Raw genomic sequence first — 19,681 nt, forward strand, 5'->3', positions numbered from 1 at the left:
CTCCACCCTCCCTCCCATCTTAGCACCTCCTAGATGACGGGTCATCCCTGCACCTTGTCCACTGCCCTGGGTCAGAAGCAGTGTCGCAAGACACAGCACATCCACAGCAAGGCCGCTTCATTAAATCGGCGACCCCCCCCTCTCCGCCCCCCCCCCCCATATAAAGGAGAAGACGGGGAGAAATCCCTTCGGGCTGCGTCAAAATTTTGCTCACACACACTATCTCACCCCCCATCCATTCCACCTCATGCATCACAATATCTTCCATATACAACCATTCTCCATTCACCCCTGTCTTCTGTCCTCTCCCGTCCTTCCTCAACAGACATTCCCCTCTTCCCCAAAGCCCCCTTCACCCCATCCATCCATCTCATCCTAGGACGTCCCCTCATGTTCACTCCCTCCACATCTGTTCCATACCTCCTTTACTAGTCTTTCTTCACTCATTCTTTCCATGTGCCCAAACCATCCTAATACTCTTTCATCAACCCTATCTCCCAACTCCCTTTCCACCCCTGTTCTCCTCCTCATTTCTCACTCTAGCCTAGTAACCCCCATCATACTTTTCAGACACTTCATCTCAAACACATTCAAGCTCCTTCTCTCTTCCTCTCTTATGTTCCAGGATGTTGATAGTATAAATAAACACTATATGAAGTATAATTTCATTTGATAAATCTATTAATGAATATAGGCCTAGGTTAATTGGCGTGGGATTTTTACCAATGGGATTATGACCTTCTGGGACTCTGTCATGGATTCGACACAGGCAAGGTCATCATATCGAGACAACAGGTCAGGACTCGCAGTAATGAATATTCAAGCTCCTTCTCTCTTCCTCTCTTATGTTCCAGGATGTTGATAGTATAAATAAACACTACATGAAGTATAATTTCATTTGATAAATCTATTAATGAATATAGGCCTAGGTTAATTGGCGTGGGATTTTTACCAATGGGATTATGACCTTCTGGGACTCTGTCATGGATTCGACACAGGCAAGGTCATCATATCGAGATAACAGGTCAGGACTCGCAGTAATGGATTTAAACTGGACAAATTTAGATTAAGTTGTTTTAAGAAACGGTTAGACAACTTTATGCACAGGGATGACTCGTGACCTCAGCTAGAGACCTCGTTTTTCTGCACAGACACCAGCTAGTGAATACCTGTGAATTTTATATCTCCGAATAGTGTTAAGTGATTGTGTTGTGTTTTTGTAATTGTATACGTATAGCGCTATACAGTTACAGATATAAGATAAAGTGCAGGGTTCTATTTAATTTCAAAACAGTTTTCTGTTACCGTATTCCAAAGGTAGGAGAAATAGTATAAGGTAAGCAGAGTAAGCTTCGCGTATTTAGTTTATTAGAGACCGCTTTGATTTTTTGTTGTTGTTGATTTGTATTTTCTCTTTGCCGTTTTTATTGCTAAAGGGGGAGCGAAATGGCTTGTGAAGGTTGCGTGAACCTAGAGGTCCGTCTCAGGATGTGTGAGGAGGAAATTCGGCTTCTCAGGAGTGCGCTCCGTGAGAAGAGTGAACCCTCCCCACAACCCAAAGAGCGTTCCACTTCTTCACCTACTGTCACTGCCATGAGCGAGTGGCGCTCCGTGGGGTCCCGTTTGTCGAGCCCGCGTTCGGTAGACGTGTGCCCTGTGGAGCAACCGCTGGCTCTAGTCAATCGTTTTGCTCTACTGGAGGATGAAGTGGCTGGAAACCAGGAGTTCTTGGTGGTGGGGGACTCCATGGTTCGAGGCTATGACGACATCCTGCAGCGAAAGACTAAGCGACGTTGCAAGCTTGTATGTCAACCGGGCCGTGGGATCGTTGATTGTACCCGGTCCATCAGGGAGCAAGGACGGAAGAACACGGTTACGATTGTACATACGGGTAGTAACGATGTAGGTAGGGTGAGATCAGAGGAGCTTGTTCGGAATTACAAGGTCCTCCTTCAGGAGATGAAGGAACGTGGGAGCCGTCACGTAGTCTGTGGGATCCTCCCGAGGATCTACGCAGGTTCGTGTTGGAACAGTAGAGCCATAGGGATCAATGATAGGATATCGCAGTTGTGCACACAATTGGGATACCACTTTCTTGATCCTTGGTATCTCTTTTCTAGGCGCCATGACCTTTACGCTTCTGATGGGATCCACCTTACCCGCAGAGGCAAAGATGTTCTTACAAACCTCATTGTGGGAGTTTGTAATGAACCAGTTCCTTTTTTAGGGTAGAAGGCCAAAGGGAAGGGGAAATAGAATGTACTTGGGAAAACAGTGTAGAGTATAGCATTAATGTAGAACAATGTACCAGTATAGGACAAAATATAATTTTAGGATATAATGTCGCTAGAGGACGAAATGTCACATTAGGATATAATGTCATAGGACAAAATGTCGCAATGGGATATAATGACAGTGGAGGACAAAAGATCACGATGGGAAGTAATGATAAAGGAGAACAAAATATCACGATAGGATGTAATGATAATGGAGGAGAAAATATCACGGTAGGATATAATGTCATTGAAGGCCAAAATGTAATTTTAGGAAGGGATACCGGACAGAATGCCAATGAAGGCCAAAATATCATGATAGGATGTAATATCGCTAGAGGACGAAATGACACATTAGGATGTAATGTCTTAGGACAAAATGTCACAATGGGATGTAATGACAGTGGAGGACAAAAGATCACGATGGGAAATAATGATAGTGGAGAACAAAATATCACGATAGGATGTAATGATAATGGAGGAGAAAATATCACGGTAGGATATAATGTCAGTGAAGAACAAAATATAATTTTAGGAAGAGATACCGGACAGAATGTCAATGAAGGCCAAAATATCAAGATAGGATGTAATGACAGTGGAAGACAAAAGATCACGATGGGATGTAATTATAGTGGAGGAAAAAATATCACGGTAGGATATAATGTCACTGGAGGACAAAATATAATTTTAGAAAGGGATGCCGGACATAATGTCACTGAACGACGGGAGGCCGGCGTGAATCACGGTGACGTAGGGGGACAAAATGTACAAAATAGATCGGATGACCGTAATCGACCAGATGTCCGTGATGGGGGAAATGTTAATTTTGATAGGAGAAATGTTAATGAGGCATTGAATGTCAATGAAGGACCAAATAATAATAATATAGAGCAAGGCATAAATAAAAAACAAAATGATAATATAAGACATGATATTGAAACTCAAAATGTGTCAAAAAGAAATAATCAGGAGTTTCTTAAAACTATGTACTTTAATGCTCGTAGTATTAGGAACAAATTTCAAGAAATACAGGCGTATGTCAAAAGCGAAAATCTCGATATGATAGGAATAACTGAGACATGGTTAAATGGTACAGAGTTCGAAGCTGAATTTAATATTGCGGGATTTAAACACTTTCATCAGGATAGAAACCACAAGAAAGGTGGGGGTGTTCTATTGTACGTTAAAAACAATGTTCATGCTTGTGTTTTAGAGAAAGTGAAACAGGATGCATATGACAGTTTGTGGGTTGAGTTAACCCAAACAAATGGACAAAAAATGAATATAGGTGTAATATATAGGCCAAAGACATTATCATTAGCAGACGACAAACTGTTATTTCAAGAACTGTCTAGTTTCTGCAACCGGGATTTATTGATAATGGGTGATTTCAATTTTACTGACATTGATTGGATGACCCTTGAACATGGCCATATAGGTAGTCGCTTGATTGATTTTCTTGGTGACAATTACTTAATTCAGCATGTAAAAGAGCCCACAAGATATGGAAACTTACTCGATTTATTGATCACTAGCCGCGAAAGCATGGCAACTGATGTAGAAGTCGGTGAATCTGTTGCAAATAGCGATCACAACTTAGTCAGATTCAAACTCCTAAACAATTTTAGAATAGATACTTGTGCTTCTAAAATACCCGATTTCAGTAAAGCTCAGTTCATAGAACTACGTCAGGAGCTTCAGCTTACAGATTGGGAGGAAAAATTAAACGAAAGGCCTGTAGATCAGATGTGGGAAATATTTCAAAATACGCTCACTAAGATGATTCAAACTTACATTCCTTTTAAGGACAGACGTCCCCCAAATCAGGCTCGCCCAAAGTGGCTCGACAAAGAAACTGAAAAAAGTATTGCTAAAAAGAGACAGGCTTATAAGAAATATAAGTGCTCGGGTGCATCTAATGACTATGAAAGTTATGTATCAATACAGAGAGATTTAAAAAAGACAATAAGAAAAAGAAAACGACAATACGAAATGAACATCGCTGAGAAATCCAAAGAGAATCCCAAAGAATTCTATAGTTACATTAGAGATAAAAAGGTTGTTAGGAATCACATTGGTCCACTATTATCTGCTGACGGTCAACTTGAATATTCAAATGAAGGAATGTGTAATCTCTTAAACAATTATTTTAGCTCGGTATTCGTAAACGAAACACCTCAAAGTGAATTCCAAACTGAAACCTGTGAAAAGTCTGGGGTAAACTTACTCACTACGGTAAATATAACAAAAGAAAAAATTAAAAGGTGTATAGACAAACTCAAAGTTAATAAAACACCAGGGCCTGACGGTTGGCATCCAAGAATCTTAAAGGAAATGAAAAATGAGATTGTTGTTCCATTAGAAATTATTTTCAAGAAATCCATCATATCCGGAGATGTCCCAAGAGAATGGAAGCTAGCTAACGTTACTCCCATATTCAAAAAAGGTGACAAAAAGAAACCAAATAACTATAGGCCTATTAGTTTGACTTCGATCGTAGGAAAAATAATGGAAACTATCATCAGAGATGCTATCGAATATCATTTAGAAAGTAACCGTTTGATAAATGATAGCCAACATGGTTTCAGACGGAAACGTTCTTGCGTGACTAACTTACTCGAATTCTACAACACAGTTGTCTCGAATTATGACAAAAGAAACAATATAGATTTAATATATCTAGACTTTGCAAAAGCTTTTGATACCGTCCCACACGAAAGACTACTTACTAAATTAGCTTTGCATGGAATAAGTGGTAGCCTATTAGGTTGGACTAGTAATTGGTTGAAAGGTCGAAAACAGAGAGTTGTTTTAAATGGAAAAACTTCTGGATGGAAAAGTGTTGCAAGTGGAGTTCCTCAGGGTTCCGTTCTTGGGCCACTTCTATTCATAGTATATATAAATGATATAGACCATGGACTAAAATCTACTGTTTCCAAATTTGCTGATGATACAAAACTGTGCGGAGTGGCAAATGATCACTCAAACCAATTAGATATTCAAGAAGATTTAGATCAATTACAGCAATGGTCTGAAAAGTGGCTAATGAAATTTAACACAAGTAAATGCAAGGTAATGCACATAGGTAAAAATAACAGCAAGTACGATTACAAGTTATTTGGAAATTCGTTAACAAAAGTGGATAGTGAAAAAGATCTCGGCGTAATTATCAGTAACGACCTCAAATCATCCAAGCAGTGTATTTCAGCCTCTGAGAAAGCAAATAAGATTCTGGGATTGATTGCGCGATCTTTTGATTTCAAAAGTCACTCACTCATTAACAAGCTATATAAATCGTTAGTTCGTCCACATTTGGAATATGCTGTTTCCGTATGGTCACCGAATCTCATTAAAGACATTGACAGACTGGAAAAAGTACAACGGCGAGCCACAAAACTGTTTCCAAATATCAAAAATAAATCATACGAAAATCGACTTAAGCACATGAATCTGTTTTCCCTAAAAAAGCGTAGACTCAGAGGTGACTTGATACAGGTCTTTAAGATTTTAAAGGGAATTGACAACATCAAAAGTGACCAAATTTTCACATTGAATGAGAATCAGACAAGAAACAATGGTCTCAAACTGTCCGGAAATAGATTCAATTTGGAAGTAGGTAGAAACAACTTTGCCAACCGTGTAGTTAATGAATGGAATAAACTTCCTGCACAGGTAGTGCAATGTAGTTCAGTTCGAAGCTTTAAGAATCATTTAGATAAATACCTAAGTAAGATGCTGTAATTATTATAATTTATGTTATATTATTTGTTTTTGTTTTGTTATAATTTGTCTGTCTGATTTTCATTTATTATTAGTTATATGTCAATTTATTATCATTTACTATTTACCTGTTTGTTTGTTATTCAACTATACCAATGCATTTATTTATGTATTTTAATTGTTATTTACATTGTTATAGTTTTAATTTATTATTAATATGTTTTTTTTTTTTTTTTTTTTTTTTGCATCCGACCTAGATATGGATCAAAAGGTCTCCTGTCGGCATGCTTTGCCTTTGTAATCCTTTGTAATGGACATGGAACTGCCTAGTGTAGGCAACATGGTCTCTTGCAATCTCCTTCGTTCTTATTTTCTTATCACACTAGGCGCCGACGACCGTTGAGAGCTCGTTCGAGTCAAAAACGACTTCGGTTACAAAATTCAAATAATATTTCCGTTACATCTAGCAAAGATGAAGGATGAACGAAGAGACTGTGTAAACCTAGATACGGATGCTGTAGAATTGTTCTTAGGAATGTCAAGGTTTCTGTAATAAGCGAAGTCATATTCTAGTTATATTCAAATGGAGGTTGGAGGTAGGATAATGTCGGAGGAAAAATAGCCCAGTGTGATTGATAACCCTCCTGGAGGTCAGCCATATTGGATTTGCAAGTCTGCATCTAGATGCTACGCAAACTCGACGACAATCATTAAAAGATCAAACTATTTGTAACGAAAATTCCCTTAACGATAAGAAATATAATGAAAATAATAGTATATATTTTGGGATCCGGCGAATTCACCGACAACATCATGGACACGCTCAATTCATCGATATACACAATTCATCGAAAAATAAAAATATTCTAGGTTGTGTTTTCATCCTTGATTTAGCATACTTTTACCTTTGATAATGAAATAATTACTTTCATAACCTTTATTTAGGATCAAGAATTTCTTTTCGTAGTTGAAAATCCATGTGAACAAGTTGTATAGACACGGTAAAGGAAACATGGACTGGAGGTGAAGCTTTTATTCCTGACGTTTCGTCTATCGACTTTCTCAAAGGAATGAGCATACTATTTTTTTTTCTATCGACTCAAAAGGTGGTCATTAAGCCTAGGTTTGAATACAGAGTTTATATACACGCCTTACGGCTCAAGGGGGTGTGCGAGCGTATAACGCTGTGTTCTGATTGGCCCGCTGAGACCGCCAATCTTTTCGTAGTATTTATAAAGAATAGTTAAAATTCTTTAATGACAGAACTATTGAAAATTACAAATTAGTTTAAACTAAACTTAAAACTATAAATTGGTTTACTTAAAATTATAAAGCTAGGTTATGGGCTATTGCGCGCAAATAACAATGTAACACATGTTCTGTTTATTTGTATTTTTTCATGTTTATATATGTATTTCGTGTCACTGAATTCAAATATCACATTAGTTTTGACGTAACATCGATATTTCTTTATTTATTCTTGATTTTATATTTTATTGTTATATACGCAACCTTTCTCTACAGTAGTTAATTGATTCAATCTACTTTAGCATTCTAAGGATAATTATACAACAGCTAGTATTTTTTTCATAATATGAAGTGTATTTAAGAGCTACAATATTAGTAAGAACAAAATAAACAACACAACTTTGCACTGCAAGTGTTTTGATGACTCTTCTCATGATTAGAAGTGCTTTGACGATCGAGATTTTCTAGAATGCATGCTTTCGTCTTTTCTGACTAGTGACCATATGTAATCTCCCATCATAGCAGTATTCCATCGTCCTTGATATCTTCTTTCCATAGTTGCGATATCCTGATGAAATCTCTCGCCATGCTCCTCACTGACAGCCCCCAAGTTTTCGGGGGAAGAAATCTAGGTGAGAATGCAAGAAATGTATCTTCAAGGACATACGACAACCAAGTTTCCTGAAGTTTTCAATAAGCTTTGCCACTATTTGTTTATAATTAGGGTCCTTGTGATTTCCTAGGAATCCACGAACTACATCACGAAATGAACACCAAGCTTCTCTTTCAACTTTCGTCATCGCTCTTTCCAGTTTCTCCGACTTCAACATTTTGTTTACCTGGGGTCCAACAAATATACCACCCTTGAGCTTAGCCTCAGATAGCTTGGGAAACATGAGACAAATTTCTTGGAAAGTTTCGCCTCCAAAATCCAAAGCCTTCACAAACTGTTTAATTAACCCTAGCTTGATATGAAGTGGGGGTAATAAAACTTGTTTCGAATCTACTAGAGGCTGTCTGAGAACATTGAACATTCCTGGCTGCAGTTCAACTCTTGGGGGCCAATGAACTTTATTATAATGATCATCATCAGCCCTGCTGTCCCATAAACAAAGAAAACAGGAATACTTTGTGCATCCCCCTTGTAAGCCAAGCAAAAAGGCTAGCATCTTGAAATCACCACAAACATCCCATTTGAATTCAGCATAATTGATTTTTTCAAGAAGCTGTTTGACATTATGATAGTTTTCTTTCTTCTGTACTGAGTGTGCAAGAGGCAAAGATGGGTTTTTATTTCCATTGTGGAGCAATATTGCTTTGAGACTTCGTGTTGAGCTATCTATGAACAGTCGCCATTCTGCAGGATCATGTTCGAGTCCAAGGGCTGTAAACAAACCAGTAACATCCTTACAATAACACATATCATCACTAAAGTCATAGTAAATTTTAAATTCTTCATGTCATTTCCGGTACACAGATGTCCTGCAGTCTTCTCCTAGTAGATTCCATTCTTTCATCCTTGATGTAAGAAGCTCAGCTCCTGACTTAGTAAGACCTAAGTCTCTGATTAAGTCATCTAGCTCACTCTGACTTGGAAAGTGAGGCTCCGAAGTCGTTCTTGGTGCGAAATCTTCGTCTCCCATTTCATGGCTGCTGCTACCTGCTGACCCTTCAGATGAAATTTCCATTGCATCTTCCATCTGGAAAGAAAGAAATAACTAAATATAGCAACTTCAACAAAGACGAATAGCATTAGTATTCCATATATCTTTAGGAAAGTGAATGTATATTAAGTACTTAATATTGAAGTTAATTAAAAGTAAAGAGAGTATGATAAAAATAAACTCGCATTTTCTGGTGGTTGTGGTACTGGTAAGCTATCATCATGTGGGACAGGTGCTCTAGATGATGGTATGTCTGGATACTGCAGAGCTTGTCTTCCTTTCACTTTCCTGTACTTCGTCACATCAATCATACAAAAGTAGCAGTCGTCGTGATGGTTCTTCGGCTCTCTCCATATTCTAGGAATGGCAAAAGGCATTGCCCTTCCTGTACCTCTCAGCCATCCTTCTAGAGTAGATCGGCAGCTTCCACATATCACATGGCTTGTCCTGGTCACCCATGGGCATTCCGAAATAAGAGTCTACGCTATCCACACTTTAGCACCTCTCACGATCTTATGTAGTACTTGTTTTTTCCCAATTTAATAACCACACACATAGCAAAATGTATCAGGAGAATTTTCACATCCTCTAGTAGCCATCTTAACAGGTAAATAGTTCAGTCATTGATCTGAAAGAGAAAATTAGATAAACATTTAGTAGCAGACCATATGACAATTCCAAAATATACATGGTAACATTGAAATTATATGTATTTCTATAACGGTCGATGATACAGAAAAAATAATTGGATATTTGAAATCAGCAGGAAAAATGGATTAATAAACTCTAAAAAAAATACAATAAACAAAACTTTTGAAGAAAAAAAAATGTTACGTTGTGTTATCTGGCAGGCAGAAATGCTTATGTGTCATATGATGGCCAATCATCGCACACCAGAAACGTTAAGAATGGCGTACCACAGGACTAAGTTCTATCCCCCACACTATTTAATCTATACATGCATGATATACCCACACCAGACACCTCAGAAACACAAATCTCTTCCTACGCAGATGACATAACAAAACTGCAAAAATAATACAGCCATACCTTGAGACGCTCAACACATGGTTTATTACAAAGATACTCAAGATAGCTCCAGCCAAATCTACAGCAACACTTCTCACCAACTGGACAAAAGAACACAAATACATTCCTCATCTCTATATCAACAACACTAATACCACACACACACACACACCCAAAAATTCTTGGTGTAACATATGATACATCCATGTCATTTAAACAACACATCACAAACATAAAACATAAATGCACACCTAGACTCAATGCACTTAAATAAATTACTGGAACAACATTTGGACAAAACAAAGAAACTAATACTACCTTATATAAACAATGCATACACTCAGTGATGAATTATGCGAGTCCAGCATGGGCACCTAATCTCAGTGAGACACACCTCAACATCCTTCAGACCATACAAAACAAAGCATTAAAATCAATTACAGGCTGCACATATACAACACCTACAGACCACCTACACTATGAAACAAAAGTCCTCAAAGTCAAAGATCACCTTGACATTAGAAACACACAAACACTTGCTGCAGCCTCCACAAACATAGCACACCCGCTACACTACATAGCAGAACACCCACACACACCAAGAAATGTAAAAAAAAAAAAAAAAAACCACCCAAGAAAGTAACAAATATATAATATAGCCAAAACTGTATAATGTATTATTTTTTTTTGTAAGTTTTTGGAAATTATGAAAACACAATATCATATCCTGCACCTTTATATATAAAACTATAGATATAAAAATATACAAATATATATATACAATATATATACAAAAACACAACATACATACATACATATACCAAGGCTTTTTCCCCCCTTACAAGGGAGGTAGCCAAAAATGGAAAAGGCATAAAATCATTCCCACCCATTCCATCCCTGAATACACTCCACACCCCTCCACCCTCCCTCTTCCCTCTTATCTTAGCACCTCCTGGATGACAGGTCATCCCTGCACCTTGTCCACTGCCCTGGGTCAGAAGCAGTGTCACAAGACACAGCACATCCACATCAAGGCCACTTCATTAAATCGGCGAGCCCCCCTCTCCGTCCCCCCATGCATAACAGGAGAAGTCGGGGAAAAATCCCTTTGGGCTGCATCAAATTTTGCTCACACATACTACCTCACCCCCCACCAGCAACCTCTCTTATACTTGTTACTGTCTCAGTGCACATTAATGTTCTCAGGTCTTTGGGAAGGTCATAATGACTTTTCCGTAATATGCCAAGAAGGGAATACAGGGTAATGTGTGAAATTTTAAATTTACTGGCCCATTCTGCTAAATTTTCATGGATACATTCAGTTTTTCCCACTTCATCCTCCGAGTCAGATGAAGAATAAAAAATTTCATCTGAAAAATTGCTTAATAAACTTCCTGCATGATCATTGTCAAGGTCACCCATATCACCAACCAAATAGCCAACTGCATTCTCATATGTTGAAATGTAATCATGCAAGGAACCAGTCATCCCAGTACTTCCACAATACGTCGTGCCTGTTTTAATGATCAAAACCTTCCTGAACAAAACAAAGTGAATCAATCATCAGCAATGTTCTCACAGCTGTCCAGACTATAATCAGATACAGCAGGCATGGTAAAAACTTAAGGCATTTCACTTTCATCATTATTTTCACAGCTATCAGCAATTTCCAGAAGATGCCGTGAAACCCCAGCTAAAATCCTTCTATGCCACGTTGAGTCCAATAGGACACAGGTTTGAACTCAGCCATTTTCAGTTTAAAACCTGGCTCTGCATCCAAATGCAAACCAATATATAGTTATGTACATATGCCAACATAAAATGTTAGATATATAAAAACCCAAGCCTAGGCATGCTAGATTTAGGCCTCGCGCCTATACCATAGCCTATACTGCAAACACCATTGATCCAATCTCGCTGTCTTTAAAGCAGAGATCCCTGTTCCCAGTGACGGGCCCAAAATAGCTTGAAATCAAGTGCACGGATGGATGGATGGATGGGGTGGGGGGCTTTCTTCTGTATCACACAGCAGTCAGTATTAATCAGGGTGACCTAGTCTGTGTTTAACGAATTTCTTATATCCTGAGAAGTAATGCCGCATGAACGCCTCTGAATCCTCCTCTATCATATCATCCGAACACTCCAATCTGTCAAACATATCATCACTGTATTTGAATTGTTTATCATTCTCTAGAGTTAATTTGAAAGCGATCACCTTCCCTTGGAACTCACGTGTAGACACTTAAAAGACACATTAAAAGTCTTGATTTCAGCGTACAACCCAGGGAACATTTTACTGTACTCGTCCCTTAGTTTAGCTGCCAACACCTTATCTTCTTGGAACGTCTTCTTCATTATACCCTTGGTAGCTGTTAGCCACGTCCATAGGTACCTCTGTCTACGCTTCTTTGCTGTTTTGTCTCCTGGAATCATATCGGTAGTCGTTATTGTACAGTCAATCACTCAGTCACCCATACAGAAGTGTCCCCCAAACGCCATCACCGCTGAGGTAATTTCAGAATAATTTTGAGAGTTTATATATTGCAAAACTATTTATTTATGGTGAAACTATAAATTGAAACATCAAAATAAAAATCTATGGTAAAACTAGAAATACAAAATAAAATACAAAATAAAAATGCAAAACAAAGAATATTTTAGGGAGTTGCTAAATGTGAAGGAGGATAGGGAAAGGTAGTTGCAGTGGGAAGCACTAAGAAAATGACCGTGATGAGTGGAGAAAATGGAGGAGAAATAAGGAAAGATGAAGTGAAGGCAGTTAAGATGATGAGAGCAGGTAAGGCACCTGGGTTGGATGGATGTCATGCAGAATGTGTGAAAAAAGGAGGTTGAGTGATGGTGGACTGGCTAGTGAGGTTATTTAATGTTTGATTAAGAGAGGATAGAGTGCCAGAGGACTGGAGAATTGCCTGTATAGTTCCATTTTACAAGGGAGAAGGGAACAAGTGTGAGTGTAGAAGTTTTAAAGGGATCAGCTTGTTAAGTGTAGTTGGGAAGTCCTATGAGAGGGTCTTGATTGAGAGGATTAGGAGAGGAACAGAGGGAGTAATTGGTGAGGAACAGTGTGAGTTAAGGACAGGTAGGGGTCGTGTAGATCAGATTTTTGTGGTAAGACAGATATGTGAGAAAGGTATAGGAAAAGGTAAGGATGTTTTTTTGGGCTTTTATGGATCTGGAAAAGGCTTATGACAGGGTAGACAGGAAGGCACTGTGGGAGGTATTGCAGATATATGAGATAGGAAGAAAGCTGTTAAGAGCAGTCAAGAGTTTTTACAAGAGGAGTAGGGTGTGCATTGGGATTAGAAATGGAGAGAGTGAGTGGTTTGAGGTAAAGGTGGGACCTGGTCAGAGATGTGTTCTGTCACCCTGGCTGTTCAATCAATACATGGATGGGGTGGTGCGAGAGGTAAATGCAAGGGTAGTGGGTCAGGGATTGGAGATGGTTAAAGAAAATGGAGAAAAGTGGGAGATAAGTCAGTTCTTGTTTGCTGATGACACTGTGCTTGTAGCAGGATCAGAGGAGGGAGTTAGTAACAGAGTTTGAGAAGGTGTGTGAAAGAAGGAAGTAGAAGATAAATGTGGGTAAATAGAAGGTGATGAAATTACAACGGGAGAGGATGGCAGCAAATTGGAAGTGAGACTGGTGGAAGTGGATAGCTTTAGATATTTGGGTGCAAATATAGCAGGAAAGGGAGGAATGGAGGTGGAGGTAGAATGTAGATTGAGAGAAGCAAGTAAATGCTTTGGTGAATTAAAAAGTGTAATGAGAAATAGACATTTGGGAATGGATGATAAGAGGAGATTGTATGAAGGAGTGATTGTGCCAAGAGCACTTTATAGGGCAGAAACATGGAACATAAGATAGGAAAAGTATAAATGTGTTTGAGATGAAATGCCTGAGAAGTATGTTATGGATTATTAGGCTGGATAAAGTGAGAAATGAGGTGAAAAGGGAGTTGGGAGATGGGGTTTATGAGTGTTGGGATGGTTTGGACACATGGAAAGAATGAGTGAAGGAAGATTAGTAAAAGGTGTGGAAGGAGTGAACATGAGGGGTCGACCTAGGATATGATGGATGGATGGGGTAAAAGGGGCATTGGAAAGAGGGGAATGTCTATTGAGGAAGGATGGAAGAAGATAGAAGATAGGGGTGAGTGGAGAATAGTTGTATTTACCTAATTGTAGTATACAAATGTGTATGGATGATGCTGTAATATATGGAAGGGAGTGGGTAGGGGATGGGTGTATTTACCTAGTTGTATTTTATGGGATGGGAGCTATGCTTGTTGTGACCCGTTTTTGTATGTGCAAATGATATTTTGATGCAGCCCAAAGGGATTTCTCCCCATTTTCTCTTTTTCTGCATGAGGGGACGGAGACGGGGGTCGCTAATTAAATGCAGCGGCCTTGCTGTGAAGGTGCTGTGTCTTGCTGCATTGCTTCTGACCCAGGGCAGTGGGCGAGATCCAGGGATGACCCATTGTCCAGGAGGAACCAAGAAGAGAGCAAGGGAGGGGTGGTGACCTTTTGGTCCATAACTAGGTTGGATGCGAAAGAAATAAATAAACAGGTAGATAAAAGAATAAAGTAAATAATGAAAAATGATAAACAAAAATAGGAATAATTGATAATAAATGAATAACAAAAAATAAACCAATAATAATAACAAATAAATAAAAAAGCCAGGCATTACAGCATATTTCTTAGGTGCTTATCTAAATGAATCTTAAAACTTCAAACTGTACTACATTGCACTGCTTCTGCAGGATGTTTGTTCCATTCATTTACTACACGGTTGGCAAAATTGTTTGTACCCACTTCCAAATTAAATCATATTCCTGATATTTGAGACCATTATGTCTTGTCTGATTCGCATTCAGTGTGGAAATATTGTTACTTTTGATATTAATTTCCTTTGAATCTTAAACACCTGTATCAAATCACCCCTAAGTCTACTTTTTTATTAGGAAAAATAGATTCAATACGCTTTCATCAACCCTATCTCTCAACTCCCTCACACCATATATTCCCCTTGCTGAATCACAACACGGTTTTAGGCCACTACACTCCACAAACACTCTTCTAGTAAATCTCACCCGTCTGGGGTATTGGCTGCTTGTTATTGTGGCAAAATAGCATGCAGTTGATACTTTAGGGTCTATATGGGGCACCCCTATGGACCAGAGTCACACATCATTTTGTCTATGATAGAGGAAAACTCTGTTCATAGAGAAATTATGACACTTTTATACTACAACTGTTCCTCCGTTATGCTGTCCCCCAACCCCTTGTTGCTGTCCTGTATCATTTCCCTGAGTATTCATTTTCTGTGATGGGGGAATTCCCTGTGGTGGAGGAAAAGAATACTGCCACCAAGTATTTCCACTTGGATCATAAGAGGCAAGAAGAAAGGGACGGGGATTGGGACTAGGCATCCTTCCTTGTAGCCCCGCAGGGGACATTCCTAAGAAAAGTAAAGGCATAAGAGGGTGTAGGAGTTTTCTGACCAGCACCCTAAGGTTTGGGTCTTTTAATGTGCGTGGATGTGGTACAGATGAGAGTAAAAGGGAAGAGATAGGTAGTATGTTTGTGAGAAGGAAGATGGATGTGTTGGCTTTGAGTGAAACTATGTTGAAAGGGAAGAGCAAGTGTAAGTTTGGGAGTGTAAGTGGGAGGTTATCAGGAGTGAAGAGGGTGAGGGAGGGAAGGGCTGGCTATACTAGTAAGTGAAGAGATAGGTAAATGTGTAGTGGAGTGGAAGGAGGTTTCCTCAAGGATAATGTGGATGAAGGTGAAACTGGGAAAGGAGATGTGGGTTTTTGTAAGTGCATATGGGCCTGGCAGTGAGAAGAGTGTAGAAGAAAGGGAGGCCTTTTGGATAGATTTAAATGAGTGCATAGAGGATTTAGGGAGAAATGTCAATATAATAGTACTGGGAGACCTTAATGCTAGGGTAGGAAATGGTCCAATTGATGGAGTGGTTGGGAAATGTGGAGTTCCAGGAAAGAATCGTAGTGGAGAGTTGATGGTGGAAATGTGTCTAGAAAGAGAGTTGATGATAGCAAATACAGTGATTTGGAAGAAAGTCAAGCATAAATACACATGGGAGAGGGTGGTGGATGGAAGGGTGGTAGAGCGTTAATGGATTATGTAGTGGTAGATAGGATTATGATAGGAAGAGTTAAGGATGTACATGTGGTAAGGGGAGAGGGTGGGGGAATATCAGATCATTTTTTGGTGAAAGGTAAGTTGAGAGTGGAGGATAGATGGAGAAAGAGGAAAGGGACAAAAGGTAGGGAGGTGCTTAGAGTGAACTCTTTAAATGAAAAGGAAAAGGAGAGGGAGTACAAGAAGAAGCTGAAGGAGGAGTGGGAGGGAGTGAAGGATAGAGTAGAGCCAGGTGTGGAGGAAGAATGGGGATGGTTCAAGGAGGGAGTCACAAAGTGTGCAACGATGGTGTGTGGAACAAGAAGGACAGGAGGAAATAGAAGAAAGGGTAGTGAATGGTGGGATGAGGAAACAAAGAAGGTTGTAGAAGAGAAGAAGCAAGCTTGCGCAGATTGGTTACAAAATAGGACGAGAGAATCATATGAAAGGTACAAAGAAAAGAAAAGAGAAGTAAAGCAAAAGGTAAAGGAGGCAAAGAGGAGAGCAGATGTGAAATGGGGTAAGAGTATGACAGAAAATTTTGAAAGTAATAAAAAGATGTTTTGGAAAGAAATTAAGAGAGGAAGAGGAGGAGAATCAAGTGGAGAAGAAAAGGTAAAAGGTGCAGATGGAGAGATGATAATGGAAGAGAAGGCAGTAAGGGGAAGATGGGCGGAATATCTTAAGGAGTTGCTAAATGTGAAGGAGGATAGGGAGGGAAAGATAGCTGCAGTGGGAAATGCTAAGAAAATGACCGTGATGAGTGATGAGTAGAAATACACAGTCACTCCTCCAGTCCTCCGGCACTCTACCCTCTCTTAAACAAACATTAAATAACCTCAACACCCAGTCCACCATCACTGTACCTCTTTTTTGTTTTAGACATTCTGCATGACATCCATCCAATCCAGGTGCCTTACCTGCTCTCATCATCTTAAGAACTTCCTTCACCTCATGTTTCCTTATTTCTCCTCCATTTTCCTCACTCATCACTGTCATTTTCTTAGCACTACCCACTGCAACTACCTTTCCCTCCCTATCCTCCTTCACATTGAGCAACTCCCTAAAATACTCTGCCCATCTTCTTATTATTGCCATCTCTTCCATTATCATCTCTCCATCTAAACTTTTTACCTTTTCTTTTCCAATTGATTCACCTCCTCCTCCTCTTAATTTAGAATTTTTATTCTAATAAGAAAAATAAAGCGTATCTCTAGGCTATTATAAACAGCCATATAAGGTTGTTTGTCTTGGTAATTTTCATGTAATGAACTTATAAGTGAACACCATGTATTTACAAATTGTTTGTCAATTCATAAAGTACCGAATGATCTGGCAATTTTTGGAACATGTTGCTATTTGTACAGAATCAGTACAGATAGTTGTAGTTTAGATCTACAAGTTAGTACAGTTTCAGCCAGAAGTGTGTGTGTGGTTGGTTGCTATGGTTTTCTAATGAGCCTCATAGACTAAGAATTCAAATATAATCTATAACTGGATTCTAAAATGTGTCACCTTATTGTATATTTTTTTGTATAGATTTATAGAAATTACTCATAGTGATATCTACATCTTGGCTATTAGGCCTTTTCAACAAAATACAATGGTTCAGCACTTGAAATACTGCCAAGACCCTACTACTAAAAACATAAGTGCATAACAATCAATCTTAGAAAATTGACTGATGTGCTTATTGAAAAGTGTGATGGAAGATGGAAAAAAGACTCATTGTTGTGTGTGAACTGTTGAACACTAATAATGAATAACCCCACAATAATTAGAACTATTGAAAACTATGAGACTGAGGAACATTTATTCAAATCATCTTCAAGCAGTGATTTGAGTGATATGATATCTTGAAATCGAGATCTATACAGTGAATATTCAGTTGAAGAAAATCCTTTAACTTCAATTGAACCAGTTCTAGCACTTCTGGACCAAACACCAGTCAAAAAAGAATGAGTAAAAAGAAAATTATTTGGGTTTGATCTATATGGTATACAATTTTCCTTTATATAAGTATTCTAAATCAGTTTATATTCTTAATCACTAGATATTTTTTATTTCAATGTCATTTTTGTTTAATTAGTCATTTTTTTGCATAACAATGCAGGCATTTAATTGTTTAGCATTTTTAGAAATAAATGGATGACTCATAAGCGATGTTTACATTTCTCTCTCTCTCTCTCTCTCTTTTTTTTTTTTTTTTTTTTTTTTTTTTTTTTATACATTCGCTGCCGGGCAGCGGCGGAGAAAGGTTGTTCCGATCATAACTCCAGATAATCTTTTTGAGTTATATGACCACGAAATTTGGGAAGAAAAGGAGCTCCTTAGATCACACCTATGCTACTATTGAATCCTCCCAGGAAGTTAACAACATGGATATGACTCTGCCACAGAGTCGGAATAATGAAAACTGTGAAGGAAGTAGCATGGGAGAGACGTCAACACAGGGAGTAGGAGAAGTGAAGGGCTGGACCGAGATAGCTGAAAACTTGAACGACAGTGTCAACAATGCCGGTTCCCGTGCCAAGAGATTGAAGGTTAGTGGAAAGACTGAAGACCAAGCTAAATCTGCCACCACGAAAGATCCCTTAATGACTGCAATAGAAGCAGCCGGCATGGACCAGGACTTGATAATTGAAGAAAATAACACCGCAGACACTAAAGCAGCTGATGTGAATCAAGATATAGTCGGGGACATCACCACGTCCACTGGTAAGGAAAGACTTATGATAACATTTCCAGAAAAATGTAACCTCTCTCTGGAAAACAAATATACCTGGTATATGGCACTATTAAAACAACACCCTGACTGTAGGCCACTCTTTAAGGAAGGGAGGAATGCACCATATATCACATTAATCAATGGTCAGCAATATAACACCATGATAACAGATGGCTTCCAGGGACAAGTAATGAAACCTATAACTGGCTTACAACGTACTGTGGTCATTTTTGACGTACCTACTTATATAAATGTCAATTTATTACAGTGTCCACCAGGATTCCAGTGGCTAAAACGACGGATGGTTGGAAAAAATCCAAGGCCACAACTCCTAGGAGCAGTATCAGGACCTATTGACACAGAAACTCACATCATCGGTGTTGGAAGGAAGAGAGTTGCTCCCTATGTTCCAGAGCCAGACCTGTGTCAAAAATGTAGCAAATGGGGACACAAAAGTTGGCGATGTCGAACTACATATGTGCGATGCAGATACTGTGCTGGGGGACATCTCTCAGAGGAGTGCTGGGAAAAGATTCAACAAAAAGTAGCTGTACCACCGAAATGCTGCAACTGTGGAGGTCAACACAATGCAAGTTCTCCAGTATGCCCTAAAAAAACCACGCTACAAGACTCTACCACCAAGTATACCAAGTATACCCACTACTGTATACCAAACTGCTCCTCCACCTACAAGAACTGCTTGGAACGTCACAGCAATGCAGGAAGAATTTCCACCTTTGCAACAGGAGAAAGCAACAACTAATTCTACAACTAAGGTGAGGTCACTATCCGTTACTCAGTCAAATAAAGTAAATATAGTGGCTAAAGAGCAGGAACGACAAAGTATAGCA

The 19,681-nt window shown here is 38.9% G+C and overlaps 1 protein-coding gene across 1 annotated transcript; it reads left to right on the forward strand.

Moving 5' to 3' along the window:
• Window positions 1-17,571: 17,571 nt before the first annotated feature.
• LOC143037251 (uncharacterized) lies at window positions 17,572-19,232 on the forward strand. The gene is made up of 2 exons (XM_076205378.1): window positions 17,572-18,820; window positions 19,099-19,232. The coding sequence occupies exons 1-2, from the start codon at window positions 18,400-18,402 to the stop codon at window positions 19,185-19,187; spliced, it is 510 nt and encodes a 169-aa protein (XP_076061493.1). The 5' UTR covers window positions 17,572-18,399; the 3' UTR covers window positions 19,188-19,232.
• Window positions 19,233-19,681: the final 449 nt, after the last annotated feature.

This window comes from Oratosquilla oratoria, chromosome 22 (assembly GCF_046742065.1).
Source record: "Oratosquilla oratoria isolate Oo_2021 chromosome 22, ASM4674206v1, whole genome shotgun sequence".
NCBI classification, from domain to species: Eukaryota; Metazoa; Arthropoda; class Malacostraca; order Stomatopoda; family Squillidae; genus Oratosquilla; species Oratosquilla oratoria.

Bases quoted from the DNA above. Each gene is read 5' to 3' on its own strand.
- LOC143037251 (XM_076205378.1), top strand. From the start codon at position 18,400: ATGACCACGAAATTTGGGAAGAAAAGGAGCTCCTTAGATCACACCTAT. The intron at 18,821-19,098 runs GTAAGGAAAGAC...AATTTATTACAG, and splicing joins GGACATCACCACGTCCACTG to TGTCCACCAGGATTCCAGTG.